The sequence below is a fragment of the Apostichopus japonicus genome, chromosome 20 (assembly GCF_037975245.1).
Source record: "Apostichopus japonicus isolate 1M-3 chromosome 20, ASM3797524v1, whole genome shotgun sequence".
Lineage (NCBI taxonomy): Eukaryota > Metazoa > Echinodermata > Holothuroidea > Aspidochirotida > Stichopodidae > Apostichopus > Apostichopus japonicus.
Genome location: NC_092580.1, coordinates 28678206 through 28696587, shown reverse-complemented (window position 1 = coordinate 28696587; position 18382 = coordinate 28678206). Strand labels below are relative to the sequence as shown.

Sequence of the window (18382 nt, the reverse complement as noted above, 5' to 3'; positions counted from 1 at the left end):
CACTGTCTACGAGGCCTGTCGCACTGAATGCAGTTCAGTCATGCTTTTAATCTATTCCTACATGCAATACATACATACAACACTAGGTTACATCAGCAAGCTAGAAGTACTGCTCACTGTCGCACCGCTACCGCTGCACATGTGTACAGCGCTGTCTAAAGATGGAAAGGTGTTTGTCATGTGTGATTATGTGTGAGTTTCTATATTGAGTTCAATGATGCTTGTCTTAGCAACGCTTTCACGTCAATAAGCTAGAGGTTGGGGCCTTCAAACTCGGAAAAATAACAGTTGGTTTCTTGTAGGATTTTGATGAATTTTCCAGTAGCGCATTGGGGGGGAATATTTGAGCAAAGCGTCGTAGAACACCTGCAGAGGACTTTTTATGATATTTTGCATGTGTACATATATACAGTACTGAATTTCCAATCTTGGCAATAAAGTTAGCAATGTCACAGAATATTTTATCTTGAATCCATAGAGAGAGGACGAAGTTATAACCTTTACGATGTATTACTCAGGAATTGACATAATTCTTTATGTGTATTTTGTGCTGTGAATTGTAAGATTTTCTTGTTTATTCATGTACTATTCTGTACATTAATGTCTCTTGTATAGACTTCACCACTGATTCATGTGAACGTTCTTGCATTAAAAACTTGGGGTAAATGTATAGGAACTTTAGGAAGGTTGGGAAATGTGATCTTTTTATTTTTAAATATTAAGCTTATTGGGTCCAATTTGTAAACTTCAGGATTTAATATTGAAAGTGTGACCTCGAGCAGAAATCTAATGTTTGACAATTGTCAGAGCAGAACAACAGAGACAAATTTGGCTGATCATGTTATAGGACTTCCTTATCTATTGTTGTTCTTCTTAAGCAATGGTTCAGTAATAATGTGATCACTGGCAATTTCTTCATTCCCTTAATTCCTGCTCCCTGCCTTTCCCACAATGCACTTGGTCCTGCCAACCCTATAGATAATTTCCCCTTTTGTGCATGTGATTATTTAATTTGCCTCACTGACCAGAGCCCACCCACACCCCACCTCCTTTGCACACCCAGTCTCCCTTTCCCAGTACACTATGATGTTAAAACTACTATTGAACAATTCATAATACTTTGATCAGATTTTCAGATCATTTATGTCTAAGCTTGGCCCCTCCTCAACTGATGAAAAAATTACCCATGTATCCCTGTCCTGCCTTCTCCCCCTCTCCCCTCCCCACCCATCCCCCACCCACACTACCACACCACTCTTCCCACCTTATTCCCAGATTTTGCTCAATCTAGTACAATAACTCTGATGAGGTTATTGTTGCCAAGTTGGTAGCTACTTTCATATCAATCTGTAATCTCCAGATCACTTTCCTACAATTCACTTGGCCGTCCTAAACCCAACAAGAAATTGACACTTTGTCCCCCTACCATGCACTTTCCTTCACCTCACTGCCTCTCAGTACTCTACCGATACCACTTGTAGTTGTCAGGGCACAATTCTTCATTCAGAACGGTTCATTTTGATGTTTTTTCCTGTTGTTTCTTTCTTCTTGTCTTTTTGACTTCCACCATCTATTTCCTTAAGTTGCAGGAGAACCACTAATTCATCCATAGTAGATGCAGTATATCACAAAGCCATCTGAAGAACTCGTCATGAGGTTATATTGTTGTAACGTTTCAGTCAATATTGAATGATTCATCCAACCTCTCAAAATTTTATGATATATTTTCAAAGAACTTCGGTTAATCATGAATTTTGGTATAATGGTCGTATTTCATTCCATGTGACTTGTTTATTCTTATGTTATTTTTTTATGCATATACTGTCTATGCAGATCTATCTTTAGAGGCATCATTTGAACTGAAAGTTACTTGTCAACTTGGAAGAAGTAAAAAATTCCTTACAAAGGAGTACAGTAATGATTTGTTTGTTTTTTTTTTTTGTAAAAATATTGTAGTTGACAGGTAGATTTATTTAGAAGCCAAAATAAAAGGGAAATTATTCAATAATAATACCAATCACATTAGAGTTAGATTTTAATGGTGTGGTTCTAGTTGTATTTCTAATGGAAATGATAGATTCATTTGATTAATATTCAATGTTACCTTTGCCACTCTATCCAAGTGAACATAAAATCATGTGAGAGTCAATCTGCAAAGCTTTTGTAAATACATTGGACAATATAAGCTATTAATAAAAAGGAAATTATCATCAATTGTAGGCTATTGCATTAAACCTAAAAGTGAAAATTTGATAATTCCCTGTACCGTGCTCTACCCTATTCATTCACTGTTATTTCCAAACTGAATTTTGTACCTGTTTCTTATGTACATATGTACATTATACATCAGCATAACCATTTGGCAATAAAACAAGGGGAGGAGAGAGAAATTGAGAGCGTTAAATCCGAAAATTAAAATGTTCTAAATTCTACTTAACCTTACTATGCACTTTTCATTCCATAATTGTTTTATTAATTTTTTATCCTTATTTGATTATATCTATACATTATAATTCAGCAAAACCATTCGTCAAATTAAAAGGAAATGGAGGCGTCGGGCGTGGGCGGGGTTTGTGTGGGTTGAAAATGTACACAACATGAAAGCATGCAAATTGTTGTCCAAATTCATCAGGCTAAGTACTGCACAATTTCTGGCCTCTTCCATATGTTAGTCGGTTTTATCAATGTTGTAACTTGAGATGAAAGTAAATATGCCCTTGCCTCTTATTTTGATAGCCTAGTTTTATTAAAGTACAAGTGTCCTTAGATATGAATGTGCTTCATAGAGCCTGTAGTGATTCTCAACACTGATATATGTGCTATAAGATGAAGTGCGCACTGTTCGCCAATGTATGTAACGTACCATAATGTAACAATTATTGAAATATTGTACAGTCCAGAGCAAGGAATAATAAGTTGTCTTGTATGGCATATATATATATATGCAAAAATGGACAATTTTGATATACAAATGCAATGGTCTACTTAATTTGCCAACAAATTTTTTTTTTTTTTTTGTAAAATCTCTGTAATCAAAGGCAAATTTGACATTCAAATCATTCACATCACATTGAGGAGTCTTCACTTCTTTTTTTTCCCTTCTTTTTTTTAATTTTTTTTTTATGTTTCATTTTTTTAAGGGAAACCTTTCGAGGTTGATAGTTACTGTACATTTGTTGTTAGTTACTGTAAAAGTTACAACATGGGTGCACCCTTATTTCAATTTTCTATCATATGTTGTGTAATACTACTGATGACCTTTATGTGGTAAGTGAGCAGTGAGCAATTTCTGAATTATTTAATCTGTTAATTTATTCTTGACATTTATGTAATGACATACAGTATATATGGTAAAAAATCAAAACCTGATTGGCTAAATTGAAATTGTCACATATAGCCAAGGCCAAATGTTAAAAGGTCACTAATCAATGCCCTAAATTTATAAAATTGATTTGGTTGTGTCTGTATAACTTGTGATGTCATAGAAATGACTCACACAGTGTATAACCTCATCAAATAACAGAATATATATATTAATGTAAATCTAAACAATGGTGTTCACTTGCATATACATGCAATTGAATCGTTGTGAAGGATACTTTCTGGAAGAATTCTAGTGTATACTGCTGCTAATTGTAATGTTGGGGTGATATCTTTGTATAAGAATTGTGCATCCATGAGCAAACAGGGATTGCTTTATAAACTTCTAAATATTAGAAAACAGACCGCCAAAATGAACGCTGCATAAATGATCACAGTCTGTAGGTATTGTCCAACTGGCCTTGTTTTGGGGGAGTACTTTGACACAGGACGTATGTGAAGTTTGAGGTTATCAAACTGGTGGGAAATGTTGTCACTATAAATGTTGAGATTCTGAATAATTAGGCACATGTCCCTTGAACCAACATGCAACCCTCTCCCATGACTGGTATTGAGGAACTGTTTAAATTTAAGAAATTTTAGTTTGCTTCTTAAGATGTGGGACTTGATAGATGTGGGACTTGATAGATGTGGACTTGATAAATATGAAGTATATAGGGATTAGTAGCATGTTTCTTTGTGAATTGTTAAATTTACTTTGCTCCTTGCTTACCTGTCTCCCAACAATGGTTAAACTTGTGGCTACTTGAGCATATATTTAAGTAATTTAATGCTTTTCACATATATATTGCAAAGTTTATTATAATGTTAATGGTCCGTTGTTAATTCGGTTTCTGCTCAAAAGCTCAAAACTTATCGCTACAAAAGATATAAGTATACTTCAGTGCTTTCACTATAAAGGAATGATTTTCAAATGCCCTTGAAATGCGCCTCTCATTTGGAAAATACTCTTGTAGAGAAAACTACGAAATGAATCAACACTTGAAAAAAAAACTCAAGAACCTTTAAAGCAAACCAAAACAATTAAAAACATATAACAGTACACACTGCATGCATAAATAAATAAATATGTTGTGTACTGCGTACAGGGCTCTATAAGTGTTTGCATGTACTTGTGTCATGTCTATTAATAGCAATGTGTCATTACGATAAAAACGTATAGTCCATTTGTTACAGATATGCGGCATCTCTCAAAATCTTAGGGTATACTTTGAAATACAGAACGAATGTGTACATACAAGCCTCTGAAAGCTGTATTGATTATTATAGTTGCATTATGTATATGTTGTAACCTTTGAATCATTCTCACCAAAACATATTTAACAATAATCCATCAGTGAATTTACGAGATTAACAAACAAATGACTGAGGTTTTAAAGTAGCAACTTTACCGTAACCTTTAATGTTTAATATAAGGAAGTGATTCACAAACATGATGTCATATGTCTTTGTTCTTTGAATGCACACAGTACTAAAGAGACAGGTGATGTACTCGTCTGATCTTGCAACCTTCAATCTTTTCTTTGAGGGCAGACTATGGCATAATAACCAGACAGTCTCAAAGTCAACACAAAATTAGTTTAACATGATACTTGAGGTTGAATAGAAACCCTTTCATTCTCTTTTGACTTTTGCCATTTGCATCTCATTCCTCCTGCCTCCACCTACCCCCTATTGTTCTATAACAGCCTCAGATCCAGTAGAGGATGCACATCCCCCCTTCCCCCTCTCCCACCCCCTTTAATTCAACCCCACACACAGACTTAATTTGCATGTAGACCTAATTTACAGCCTAAATATGCCTCAGAACGCAAAATTACTTATCGAATACTTCTTTTTTCTGGGCGGAGTATCCATGAAAAGAGTATCGAGTATGGATGGGAGTTGGCATGAATGACCCCAAGGCCACACCCCCCCCCCTGCAAAACCCTGTTTTCACTCCTGTATGATATCTTGTATATATCCTCTTTTCCTCAATACTGCAGAAATCAACTCAAACTCTCTAAACTGCTTCATATACATCAAATACAGTTCCATGCTTTCTACACTTGACGGCCACAGCAGCTAGTGCAGCAGTTGTCTGTTCGATTTCTCCTTTCCTTCATAACTATAACAAGATATCCCTTAATTATTTTTTTTTTCTTCCATTCGTTATGATCTCAGAGCCCAACTTGTTTTTGTTTTCTCTGATAGCTTTTAAAATTATATGGTCTCTCAATGGAGTTGCACTCTCCCTATAATACGAGTAGGCAAGTATTGTGTGGCGTTTGTAGCACAGTACTTGTACAATTCCATTAATTACTTGGCTATGGCTCCCACAGTGTACTACAGTCATGCTACAGTTCACACACTGTGTGGACTCTGCAAGGCTGCTACGCGTAGTGCCGGCAGTGCGTAGCTGTTATTACATGCGGCGTATCTGCTAGACCTCTGTTACTGTCTAATGTGTGGTATTTTAAACCATCTCACTGGATGTGTCATTCCTGATGGTGCTGGAGTATATATATATATATATATATTGGCACTGTGAAAGAGCAACTTAATTAGATGAATACCTTGGTTTGTGTGAGTTTCTCTGTGAATTGCTAACATCACGTTCAGGAGCATGTGAAGATCAGACCTCTCATGTAGAATTTTAGATCCATTTGAGTCTTGCTTCTATTAAAGAAGAGACTTTGTTGGATTTTTTTAATTTGAAGTGGTTGAGGAATGAAATTTGTCATAACCTCAGCTTTGTTAAATTATGATTAACTTTGTAATGATGAAAAGCTATACATATTTTTAATTTTTTTTAATTTACAGATCTCTGTATAATTGTACAATTTCTACAGGTACGTTATAGTTACCTTTCTATACAGCTGTTCTGGTTTTCAAGACAATCACCTTTCAAACAGCTAAGTCTCTGGAATGCGCCATTAAAACAAAATCGATGATGATATTAATATTAATCTAAATCCATGATTCATATAAAAACCAAGTTGTTCTAACTTCGTATAAACGACCTTTGGATTACACTACCCTCATTACGTTTTATCAAGGATATAGTCCTGTTAGGGAAAGACAGAAGAAGAAGAATATTTTATTCCTTTAAATATCTAATCACTTTGGGAATGTTGGTTCTATGCTTTTATTTCATAGTTCAATACATTTAGAAGATGACATTTTAAGAATAAATCAAATGCAAATATCTAAAAGCAAGATATGATAGCAGAAACTGTAAACAATTTGAAGGATAAAAACGTACTTTACTGATTATGGTTTCATTATTGCAAAATAATTTTTGGTACGACCTTCGTACAGAGGTTTCTCCTTGCTGTTGTTGGGGGGGGGGGGGGGAAAGCAGCACGTTAGTTTCTGCCTATAACTGCAAGTTATACGGGGTATCGAACTTGTGTAAAATTTTTATAAGATCTTTTTAGCAGTCTGCAATTGGGGAGTTTTTAATATTTTCTGCTTTTGTTTTCGAGGAAGAGGAGGTTGGGGGAAGGGCCAACCCCTTTCCTCAGTCCCCTGTTTTATTCCCTTTCAATACTATTAGGAATGTTAATCACTATTGAAGAGAAGCTACTTGCATTTATTTAGTTGCAAAGTTGTCTTCAAACAGCTAGACTTGTAATATTGTTGTAATGTAAATTATAGAAAAAAAAAACATGATGAAAATGTTTTGTCATTTTATTGTTGGTAAGATGAGACCATCATAGAGACATCTGATTTTGGTTTATTTCATAATTATTGATAGCTTTTCCAATGTAAATTTTTTGATTTTTTGATTTCATCTTGTTCAAAAAAACTAAATTTCTATATTAAAGCAGATGAAATATCTGTGGCAATTGTGTTTATAAAGTCCTACCAGTGGCTTCACTCTTCTCTAACCTCCCTACAATTACACATATGCATCCCAATCTACCTAGCCTATAACAACTGGTAACATTCTCCCTCTGTGCCCCCCCACCCCCAACGACCCTCTTTATGTCACTGCCCTCGTCCTTCCAATCTACCTACCATTTATTGTTCCCATATCCTCAAGTTTGCATCCCTGTTTAAAACTAAAGGCCAATTGACACAGTAGAAATTTCAAAATGATTTTTTTTTTCTTTTCATGGTATAACAATGCATTATTGTACAATATATTTCACATCTACAAAAAGTTACTTAAGACCGTCCAGCAACGATAGGCATTGTACTTGTACAGTAGAAGTTTGGTATGTATTGACAGTAAGATGAAATAAAGCAATAAATCTATATATTCATTTGTCCCACAGACAGTGTGTATTACATCACTGACCTGTCGTGGCCATTTCCCTTGTGCTCAAAAAAATTTAGTCATAATTCCAACCATCAGAACATTTCGTTTAATTCCTGTCTAGATCTTATCAATTTTTTTGAATATTTTGAACTTAACAAATTCTGTAGTTCTTGCACTGTCACTTACTATCCAACTAATCTGCACAGTAGAGACAGCATAGCCAATTGCTATCCTCTCCAAATAAGTCTTTTTAAATGATTCCATGCATGTACAGGCATAGGCGTAGGAGGCGGGGGGCTGCAGCCCCCCCAACCAATTTTTTTGGTGAAAATTCGGGCAATATGCTGAGAATTATTCGGGCATCTACTGAAAGAATAATAATTTGCAATATGTTTTTCAATATTTTGGTGAAAATTCGGGCAATATGCTGAGAATTTTTTCGGGCACCTACTGAAAGAATAATAATTTGCATTTTTTTCCCAATTTTTTGGGTGAAAATTTGGGCAATATGCTGAGAATTTTGCGTGCACCTACCAGTGGCGGAGCGTCCATACAGTCAAAGGGGGCGGATGCCCCCCTGACGGACTCAAATGGACTGCTGGCGCCCTTTCAGCTTTTTACCACTTTTTACTTATTCGCGATTATTGACTTGCTTATTGCGCTCTCAAATACCTATTGACATTTGTCACATTTTGTTGGTGCAATTTTCTGACAAATGGCAATGACACCTATTTATTCTTCGTTTATCTGCAAATTAGCAAGGCCCGGAAAGGGTCATTTCCGGCGATATAGTGAGTAACTTTACTCAAAAATTTCAGTACGCTCCGCGCCAACCTGTGGTGGCGCTCCGCTTAGATAGTGTCAAAAGCGCCCCTACAGACCATTCTCTCCCCCCTCCCCTGACCAATATCCCCTAGCTCCGCCACTGGCACCTAGTGAAAGATGAAGAATTTGCAATGTGTTTTCAATGGTTAAACTTATATTATTATTATCATTATTGTTGTAACGACTTCCCCTATAATTGTAACCAATATGGAAGGGTAATAACACGGAAAATGATTTTATATTATTGGCAGGTGATGTAATAACTGATGGATGCCTATATGATATGCACATAAACATGTGGAACGCGCGCGGAGCGCGCGAAAAAATTTTGGTTATATTTTTCAGGCAAGTCGTTACAGCCCCCCCAAATCAAATGAGGCTCCTACGCCTATGTGTACAGGGAAAGCACTCAAGATACTCTTGTACCTAGTTGGCCCACTTGGTTGCTAGGTGATCATAAGCAATCACATGACCAAATGCAGTCATATACAGGTTATGTATATAAAGTGTTGTTATTTTGTATGTTTTTGTTTTCTTTTGTGGGATTTTTTCAAAGTTATTCCTTGACAGTGAGGTCTTATACCTACAGTATGGTTTGTACACATGCCATCTGCCAGTCTATATGCCATAAATATATACGTATGTACATACTGTACAAAGAGTAGAATCAACCCCCGTTCTCTTGGGAAGGATGCCTCTCTGCAAACAGGAAACTCAATCAATTTATGTAAGGTGGACGAGAACAGGGAAGATTGTAGCTATGTGTCTGTGACATATAAATGTATTGCTGTCTCTCGGACATGGTTATCTATCAACAAATGGCTTTTAGTTATCTTATCAAACATCTCCTCATGAAAGATTGAATGTTGTTGTTGAAGTACAATTTACCCCTAAAAAAGTAAACAACAGGATTTTATCTTTCTGTTCATATGAACTATTTGGATGAGATATTTTGCTTGCTATCTCCTTAGTTTAGCTTTTTGCAAAAATTTCATATTGCCTGCTTTACGTTAACTACTGTATCTCTCATGTTAAGTCAGTATATGTCAGGTTAGAAGATGTGCAGCTGTTACCAACTATTTTGTGATAGAATGAAATAATATATAACAGGTTCCGGTAGGGCTCCTCACCAAAGGTACTACTTAACAATTGTACTATATAGTTGCATGCTAGCTGTCGTGCTTCCAGAGAAAACACGCACACCCTCGACCCTCGACCCTTTCGTCTTTGTTAATTGTACACTAGCTTCTTCAAAACCAGAGCTGAGTTATTTACTTCTCGCTTACCTGTCTCCTCACAACCCTAGCACCATGTCATACCATGTCTAGAATGTCCTGGTAAGGTTGTGCAGAGACAGGTAAGCTTGTCACTTGTAAATATCCAAACCAGTAAGTTGTGGGATATTCCTCTACCAATCATAACTGTTTGTAGAGACTGGGCTGACCAGATAAATAAAGATCTTTGCATGCAAGTTGCACAGTATTTTGGGGGTGAAAATGCGTTGGTTACAAGTTTGATTTAAAATGCAAAGCTTTGTTTTTTTCTTCATTTTCTTTTTCTTTTTTTGTAATATGTAGTGTAATTAGTTTGTAATGATTTTACTTCACTCCTCTCATACCTGTCTCTATTCTACATATGCACTTAATCTACCTAGCCTACAACTGCAGTTGGTAACATTTTAGCACTGTGCCCCCAATGACCTACTTTAGGACTAGTTTTGAATGTTTCAACCATGAATGAGCTGATAATATCATCTAGTTGTATTTTTTTTACTTTTTTTCATTGGTAGTAAGCAAATCATGTGTACCATAAATGTCTTTCATCATTAGCTTCCGCAAGAGTAGTCTTGTCTGTTACCAGGAGACAAATATTTAAAGTGTTGGTAACTTTTAACTTGAAGTGTTTTCCTTAGGGTTTCATTGGTTGAAAAAACTTTGACCTTTGATTATTTCTGCCCCATGTTTTTTCTTTCTTTTTTTGTACTCTGTTGCAAAGTTTACTTCTACTTGTCTGAACATGGCAACATATCTGCATTTGTTATTTATCTGATCATGTTTTCAAAAATAGGAATGGGGGGGGGGGGGATTTGGGAAGAAATGTGCACATTAAACTGAGCTCATTACACATATGACACTTGTTAAACATTGATAGTCTCAAATTTGAAGTTTAAAAAAACATGAATAAATGTAAAAGGAGCAAAAACGTCAAAAATAAGAAGGATATTTAGGACGTTAGACACTTTAAACACATTCTATATATATTATGTATAGCTAACTATAATTGTGGGTTCATTGATTGATCCTTTCCAGATTAAAGAATTAATATATGAAGATAAGTTACCATTGTTACATCTGGACAGTCCAAATTGCTTTGTAAGAAGTTACCTTCCCCCCTCCCCTCCCTCTCCCTTTGAAGCAACATAAATTATGTCAATAGAAACGAGTACAGTATAAATTTACCAGAAATGACTACTTTTTCACAGACAAATCATGTGTTTTTTTTTTTTTTCTTGGACACACCGTTGTTTACGTGACACTAAAGAAAATTAGTCAACAATGTTTGAAAACGATGGATTTGATGTTTAGGTACCTTAGGTTCTATAGAACTTTAAATTCAGTGGGGAGGTTGTGGTGGACAGGAGTACAGTAGATGTGTGAAGACAGCAAGTTTTTCACTCCTTAGAATCCATGCCAAGTCAATTTTAGAAATTTTTAGAACATGAAAGCAAATTTTTTTATAATGTTCTGCATTTTTTGCTCCCTTAAAACCATGTTTCAAAAGCTTGTCGCTAGTTTTTGTTTGCCCTTTCAATGTATAAGCTTGTCACGAGTAGGTTGTTTACACTTTCAGCTTTTCTCATCTCTTGACGTAAATGAGCTGGTTGATTGATTCATTTTTGGTATCAAAGCTAATTCAAATCTGGTTTCCAGCCAAACAGGTTGTAAAATTTTCTCATTAACTATGGCTACAAGTAAATTAAGTTATAGAACAGATGGTTGGTGTGTTCAGTAACCTCATTTGTCTATAAGTAACAAATGTATTTGATAAAGAACATTTTCAATAAACATAGATTACGTTGACAGCCTTCTTCTTTTTTCTTTGCGGCCACATCCGTTAAGTACCAGAAACCGCCATTTTCATTAGCTTTGGTAGTGTTTATGTCGCATTTGTATTTACTGAACTAGCTGTACAGTATAATTTCTTCTTTGGAAATGTGTCAAAATTTCAAAAACTTGGGAAACCATTTGGATTCGATTCATGCCGATAAGAAACTCAAATTGTGGCCTATGTGGGATACCTCAGAATGGCAGCTTTCTTGATGAGGATGAAATGGGCAGTGACCTGGAAGTAGGTCAGTGTGTGGGTCTATAGTGCTATTAAAGCATTACAAATGATATAGTTTGGGAAAACTAATGAGACTCGAGTGAGGAAAGATATTTGTTGTTCTCAAAATATTCAAATCAGTCAAATTTTGGGATATGATGGTTTTCTTTGATGTCATTAAAATTTGAAATTTTGAGACTTCATTATAGGACAAGTCCTCAAGTACTTGAAAGCAGAATATATATTAACTGAACCTATAATCTTGGGTGCTTGCAGTAACGGTTTAGGAATCTCTGGCTCAGATTACAAAATATGAAGCTAAATAGTGCTTGTTATACATGAAAAGGTATCTTATGTGGATGGATCTGAATTTATAGTGTATCTAGTGCAAGGTGAATCAGTGGGAGATGAATGATAGGTGGGTCAGTGGGAGATGAATGATAGGTGAGTTAGTGGGAGATGAATGATAGGTGGATCATTGGGAGATGAATGATAGGTGAGTCAGTAGGAGATTAATGATAGGTGGGTCAGTGGGAGATGAATGATAGGTGAGTCAGTGGGAGATGAATGATAGGTGGGTCAGTGGGAGATGAATGATAGGTGGGTCAGTGGGAGATGAATGATAGGTGAGTCAGTAGGAGATTAATGATAGGTGGGTCAGTGGGAGATGAATGATAGGTGAGTCAGTAGGAGATTAATGATAGGTGGGTCATTGGGAGATGAATGATAGGTGAGTCAGTAGGAGATTAATGATAGGTGGGTCAGTGGGAGATGAATGATAGGTGAGTCAGTGGGAGATGAATGATAGGTGGGTCAGTGGGAGATGAATGATAGGTGAGTTAGTGGGAGATGAATGATAGGTGAGTTAGTGGGAGATGAACGATAGGTGAGTTAGTGGGTCATGAATGATACGTGAGTTAGTGGGTCATGAATGATACGTGAGTGGGAAATAAATGGGTGAGTGGAAAATGAATGATGGGTAGGTGGGAAGTGATTGGTAGCATTTTCGACACATAGGAGAATGACTTCTGACACCTTTAATACATTTAATGATTGTGCAATCATTGATTGCGTACTTACTGTCATAATTGGGATGTATCTTAAGTTTGTATCATTTAATGTCTAGTCTTCCAATAATGTTATATAAGAGTACACCATAAATAGGCACTGATCCTTAAGCATTAACTGAGCATGGATCTGTGACTCTGTTATTTATATAAAGCTACATGAAATTGGGGCAACGAACAGACATAATTTGAGAAATTACATTATGAACAGCTTTGCCTGAAATCAAATATTTGTTGAAAAAAGGAAGTTACATTGCAAAGTGATACCTTTAATGGCAAATCCTATTGACAATTACCATGGTAGTTGCCATGTTGCCATGACAGTTGACATGGTAGTTGCCATGCCATCTTCCTCAATGACTGAGCTGCAGTATAAAGAAATCCAATAAGCTTTTACAAAGAACAGTTTTATTGTTTTGTTTTGTTATTACTTTATGCCAAAGGTACCCATTTTTGTAGACAAATTTAACCAAGGCCAGATTCCATGGTGACAAAACAGGCAAACTTTTATTTATATAACTCAAATAAAGGCAATTTGATCATGAGTAACTGAAGCCAATAAGTTGGGTATGGTTTCTATCTGACACATTTTATTATGGAAAATTATGTTCTTAATAATATTAGCGATAATAATCTCCTTCCCTTTTCCAACCCCTTCCCCACTCTCCTCTTTAGCAAAACTGGTAGATCATGGAAACAACAACAGTTTCTATGGGGACAAAATCATCTGCAATTTGAAAGCCTTTAAAGTCTTCCAATTACATTTTACTAATGCATGATTCTCTTTACAGTGATATGAATAATTGACTGGGTTATTAAAGTATAGTTTTATAGTACCAATAAATAGCACCAGTTTTTGTTTTCTCTTCATCTCTACAGCCACAGCGCCTTTCTACATCAGCTGCCTCTGAGCTCATCCTCAGCAAAGAACAACTCTATGAGATGTTCCAGAACATTCTAGGTGTCAAGAAATTTGAACATCAGCTGCTTTTCAATGCTTGCCAGGTAGGTAATATACATATAGTGATGTTATTAATATATATCTATTGTTTTTGTTCCCCTTTGTCTCAGATTTTAATTGAATTTTTTGGAAATATGTTTTTCTACGTTGTAGCGCACAAATATTGCATTGATCTACAACCTTCAGGTAATTGCTTGTATTTTACCCGGTGATGATCGTGTGAAATGGACACTCAACAGAACAGGAAGAGTTTTCTTAAGCAACTCCTCGGTTACCACATCTCCACATAAGATTTAAATTGTAACTGTAAGCACACTGGAATACATTTACTGTAAGATTGGTCTGATGTTGTTTAGGATCCACTTAAGAGTAGTCAAAGCCTAATTTGGTGGTCGACCGAATGTCTGTTCCAACAACCAAAATCATCTTTGGAGGTCATCCGACGGACGATTGTATGTTTCGTCAAATTGAGATTGCATTGTAGTGACACACGCCAAAATGACAAAATGTTATCACCCTCCATCATTTTGGAGATATTGATATCAAATGGAAGGGAGTTTTATTGGCCCAATGATGGTGTTCTAGTCACCAACCCTACACATTACTCTTATCTTTCATTGTTAACTTGGTACAAGTTTTCGGACAAACGAATTTGTTGTTTTTGATCAACAACATGGTAAGACCTAGACGTCCAAGAGACAAACCGAAAAATCCTTAAAACCAAAAAATTGCCCTAGTAATATATAAAATGCCCTGATAATATATTAATTGCACTGGTAATATATAAAATGCCTTGATGATATATAAATTGCACTCGTAATATATAAATTGCCTTGGTAATATATGAATTTGTGCAGTGTTATTGATATAGGCTCTCATCTGGGAAACTTGCATGGTTGAGGTCCAGGCTGTACAGTACCTAAACTCACAACTTCAACAATGAAAATGTATATGAAAGAAATCATAGAGGGTGGTTCGTGTATTACCTCTGTTTACAATGAGAAGGATTTAATATACTTGCAATAGTGGATCCTTATAGACCTGTTCAAATCTTCCTTTTATAACTACAAAGTGTATGGAGACACATCGAAACTGATATTTTTCCGCAGTTGAACAAGTGTTTTCCTTTCTTTTTCATTTTGACAAATATGACCATTAATTATTATATAACAATTTAAGACAGAATTGCTCTCCTGCAGGATCTGTACAGTAGATGACATCAATTTGCTGTCATGGCAACATGTGTCCTAAATTATAAGTATCACGAATTGACAAAATTTGGCACAGATAAATGTGTGACTTCCCTTCCCCTGCCCCTCCCCCTCACCTATTCCCCACCCCTCTCTGTTTGATGGTAATGTCGATAACATTTTGTGGCATTCATCTCCCTCTGAAGGTAGCCTGTCGATGACGTCTTGAATTGTAGATGAATACACGCAGGGGGGTTTACAGTCGCATCCACCAGTACACACAAATAAGTGTACTTTCCCAATTTAGTGCTAATGTTTTTCTGCTAAAAGAATCTTCAGGTTGAGCTAACTGGTTGGTTTTGTGTTCTTACCGATATATCGATACATAAATTTCCAAGGCAGAACACTCGTCCAAAGTCTGGCTATAAACCTCCTGCCTTGAATAGGCCATTCTTTTGTTCTATCCAGCTCAGAATCAAGTTAAGCGAGCGCCGGGTTATTAATCCTACTTAACGTTACCGGTTTTTTGCATTCTTGCACAGTTGTTATTGATTTGAAAGGAAAAGGCCACATAACGCCGTCTCCTCCCCGCTCCTGACTCCACTCTTTAATTTGTATGCAAATGAGCTGTTTGAACTGCAAAGTACTCTGTATATACACGTTCACTGATGTAGCAGGGGCAGCTAAATTTATCCCAAGTCAGGTTATGATGTCACAGTCGAATTAAAGTATATATATATATATATATATATATATATATATATATATATATATATATATATATATATATATATATATATATAGATATATAGATATATAGATATATATATATATATAGATATATATATATAGATATATAGATATATAGATATATATATATAGATATATAGATATATATATATAGATATATAGATATATATATGCAGTATATATATACAGTATATATATACAGTATAAATATATATGTATATATATATATATATATATATACACGAATATATATATACACGAATGTATGCAACTGATGAAAGAAAAAGGCCAAATACTGTTTGCAGAAAACACGAACAGAATAATTGTGAATATTATTCTTACATATTGCGGAAATGATAGCAACTTTATGGTGTTGGTTTCAAGCGTAGGCGATTCTTTAAAGAGGGTAAATTCATTGGGAGTATATAGGTTAATAGAGGGAGAAATAAGAATTCCATAGGAAGCAGAGCTTGTCGCTATGGTTACAAATAAATATATGAATAGGGTTAAGGTTGTATTTATATATACACCCTACAGTATGTTAAGTGGATGTGTTGTATGGAATTGGTTCCTCTCTGACCTGTCATCTATACATGTATACACATTCCAGTCTACCATATGTCCACAAACTGGTGACATTCTTGCAGTGAGCCCCCAATACCCCATTGATGGTTACTGCACTCATATTTCCAAATTTGCCATTCCGAATTATTAAGTCTAAGGCGTGATTTCTGAGCTTGTATTAACATCTGTCTGAATCTGCTTCCATTTACTTTGTGTGGAACTTTTTTTGGTGGGAAGATGAAGTAGCCTACTGTCGTTCCATCTCATCAAAAATGAATTCTGCATATAAAGTATCCTTGAAAATTTGCTACGATGTGTCATCCACAACTTGACAGAGATGTGCATAGATTCTATAGGGATTCAGAGAGATTCCCACTCTTTCTCCAACCCCAGTCCACAATCTCACCCCACACCCTCTCTGCTCTAGTAAATTGATTTGTAGTAGGGTGGGCAAAAGGATGTTTGTGTTTATACTTCTCAATTGATGAACAGAAAACGAGGGCAAAGGTTATCTGAGGTTATTGCAAATGAAAATGTAACCAGTCAAGAAACTTTAAGCACTGTAGCTAGGGGATTATGTAGTCAATACTAATTTAGATTCTATTAAAGCAAACATTGTGAGCTTGTCGTGATCTAGGACATGACTCTTTTCACTTGCAAGAATTTCAAGTAAGATTGCATCCTTGGCAAGGCCTGTATCTGAGTATAAACATAAATATATAAGAACATGAAACAGTGCTGTGTTTCAGCAATGCAGTCTCTCTGTATATTTAGTTACTGTACTATTATAGAGCTGTAGACCTCTCAATCTGCAACATGCCTACTGTAAATATCATTTCTGTCTTTCTGAGATAAAAAAATTATCATCTCAGTGGCTTCCGATATTAGAGCCACATTTAGTCTGTTTAATGTAAAGGATGCAGAAGGAAGGCTGTCAAAAGATTGAGATGATATTTAATGTCTTATTTCTCTGTCCTCTCTAATCATGCATCTTAATACCAACCACGATTTGTGTTTTGTCTTCAATTTGTATTTAACGAGTGATATTATTGGAAGTCAAATTTCTTCAGAATGTATATGTTATGAAATTGTTTCATGATAAAAAACATCAAAGTGCTTCAACATTTTAAGTCAGGATGTTATCTGATGTTTCTACTGATTTGGTCAGCTAATTCTCAGTTACGTTTACTACACAGTATAGACAATGTCAATATGTATTTGAAGCTTTAACACTTTTCTGTGCAGGCTGTTGGCGTTGTCACCTGCTTTGATCATAGTAAATGTCACATGGTTGAAGTGTAACCAGATGAAAATAATTATTTTTCATACTTATAAATTGCAATTATGTTACACTGTCTCATAAAAGAGTTAATATATATATATATATATATATATATATATATATATATATATATATATATATATATATATATATATATATATATATATGTATGTATATATATATATAGAGAGAGAGAGAGAGAGAGAGCTACTGTATTTGTTGTTCCTGTGCCAGGTTCATTACAGAAAATTACATAAATTGCAATTATGTTACACTGTCTCATAAAAGAGTTAATATGTATATATATATATATATGTATGTATATATATATATAGAGAGAGAGAGAGAGAGCTACTGTATTTGTTGTTCCTGTGCCAGGTTCATTACAGAAATGGATGCAATTAATTCATTAGTAGAATGTGAAAGACCACCCTAGATGAAATTACAAAGTACCTCAGGGTCACTAGTCTATCTACCTTTCACCTTGGTTTGATATTAGGGATTAAACTGACCATGAAGGTTGTGTAGATGCCCCAAGTTTTAAATCCTGTTGTCTTGCGTTCCTTGATTACTGCTGTCTCAAATCGTAACAGAAATAAATAAATAAAACATAGGTGAAGGACAGTTGAAGAACATAGTCATTAATACTTCATCCGTGTTTGACTGACGGAGAGGGCCATCAAGCTGAAAGAGAAATTCAATCTAAACAACTCCATGTCACAATTTTCTCTCCCTTAATTTTGTATGATTCATCGACAGCTTCTTTTGACTCCTTCTTTTTATTTTCTGAAA

General features: G+C 35.4%; 2 protein-coding genes across 10 annotated transcripts in view; both read left to right on the top strand.

Moving 5' to 3' along the window:
* The window catches only part of LOC139961242 (ubiquitin carboxyl-terminal hydrolase BAP1-like), a 228619-nt gene that overhangs the window by 95860 nt on the left and 114377 nt on the right, over positions 1 to 18382 (top strand). The window lies entirely within an intron of this gene.
* The window catches only part of LOC139961241 (calcium-dependent secretion activator 1-like), a 100051-nt gene that overhangs the window by 27474 nt on the left and 54195 nt on the right, over positions 1 to 18382 (top strand). For all 9 annotated transcript variants that reach the window (XM_071960317.1, XM_071960316.1, XM_071960318.1 and 6 more), the window contains exon 3: positions 13723 to 13848. In XM_071960317.1, coding sequence (XP_071816418.1) covers positions 13723 to 13848 — 126 coding nt within the window. The remainder of the gene's footprint in view (positions 1 to 13722; positions 13849 to 18382) is intronic.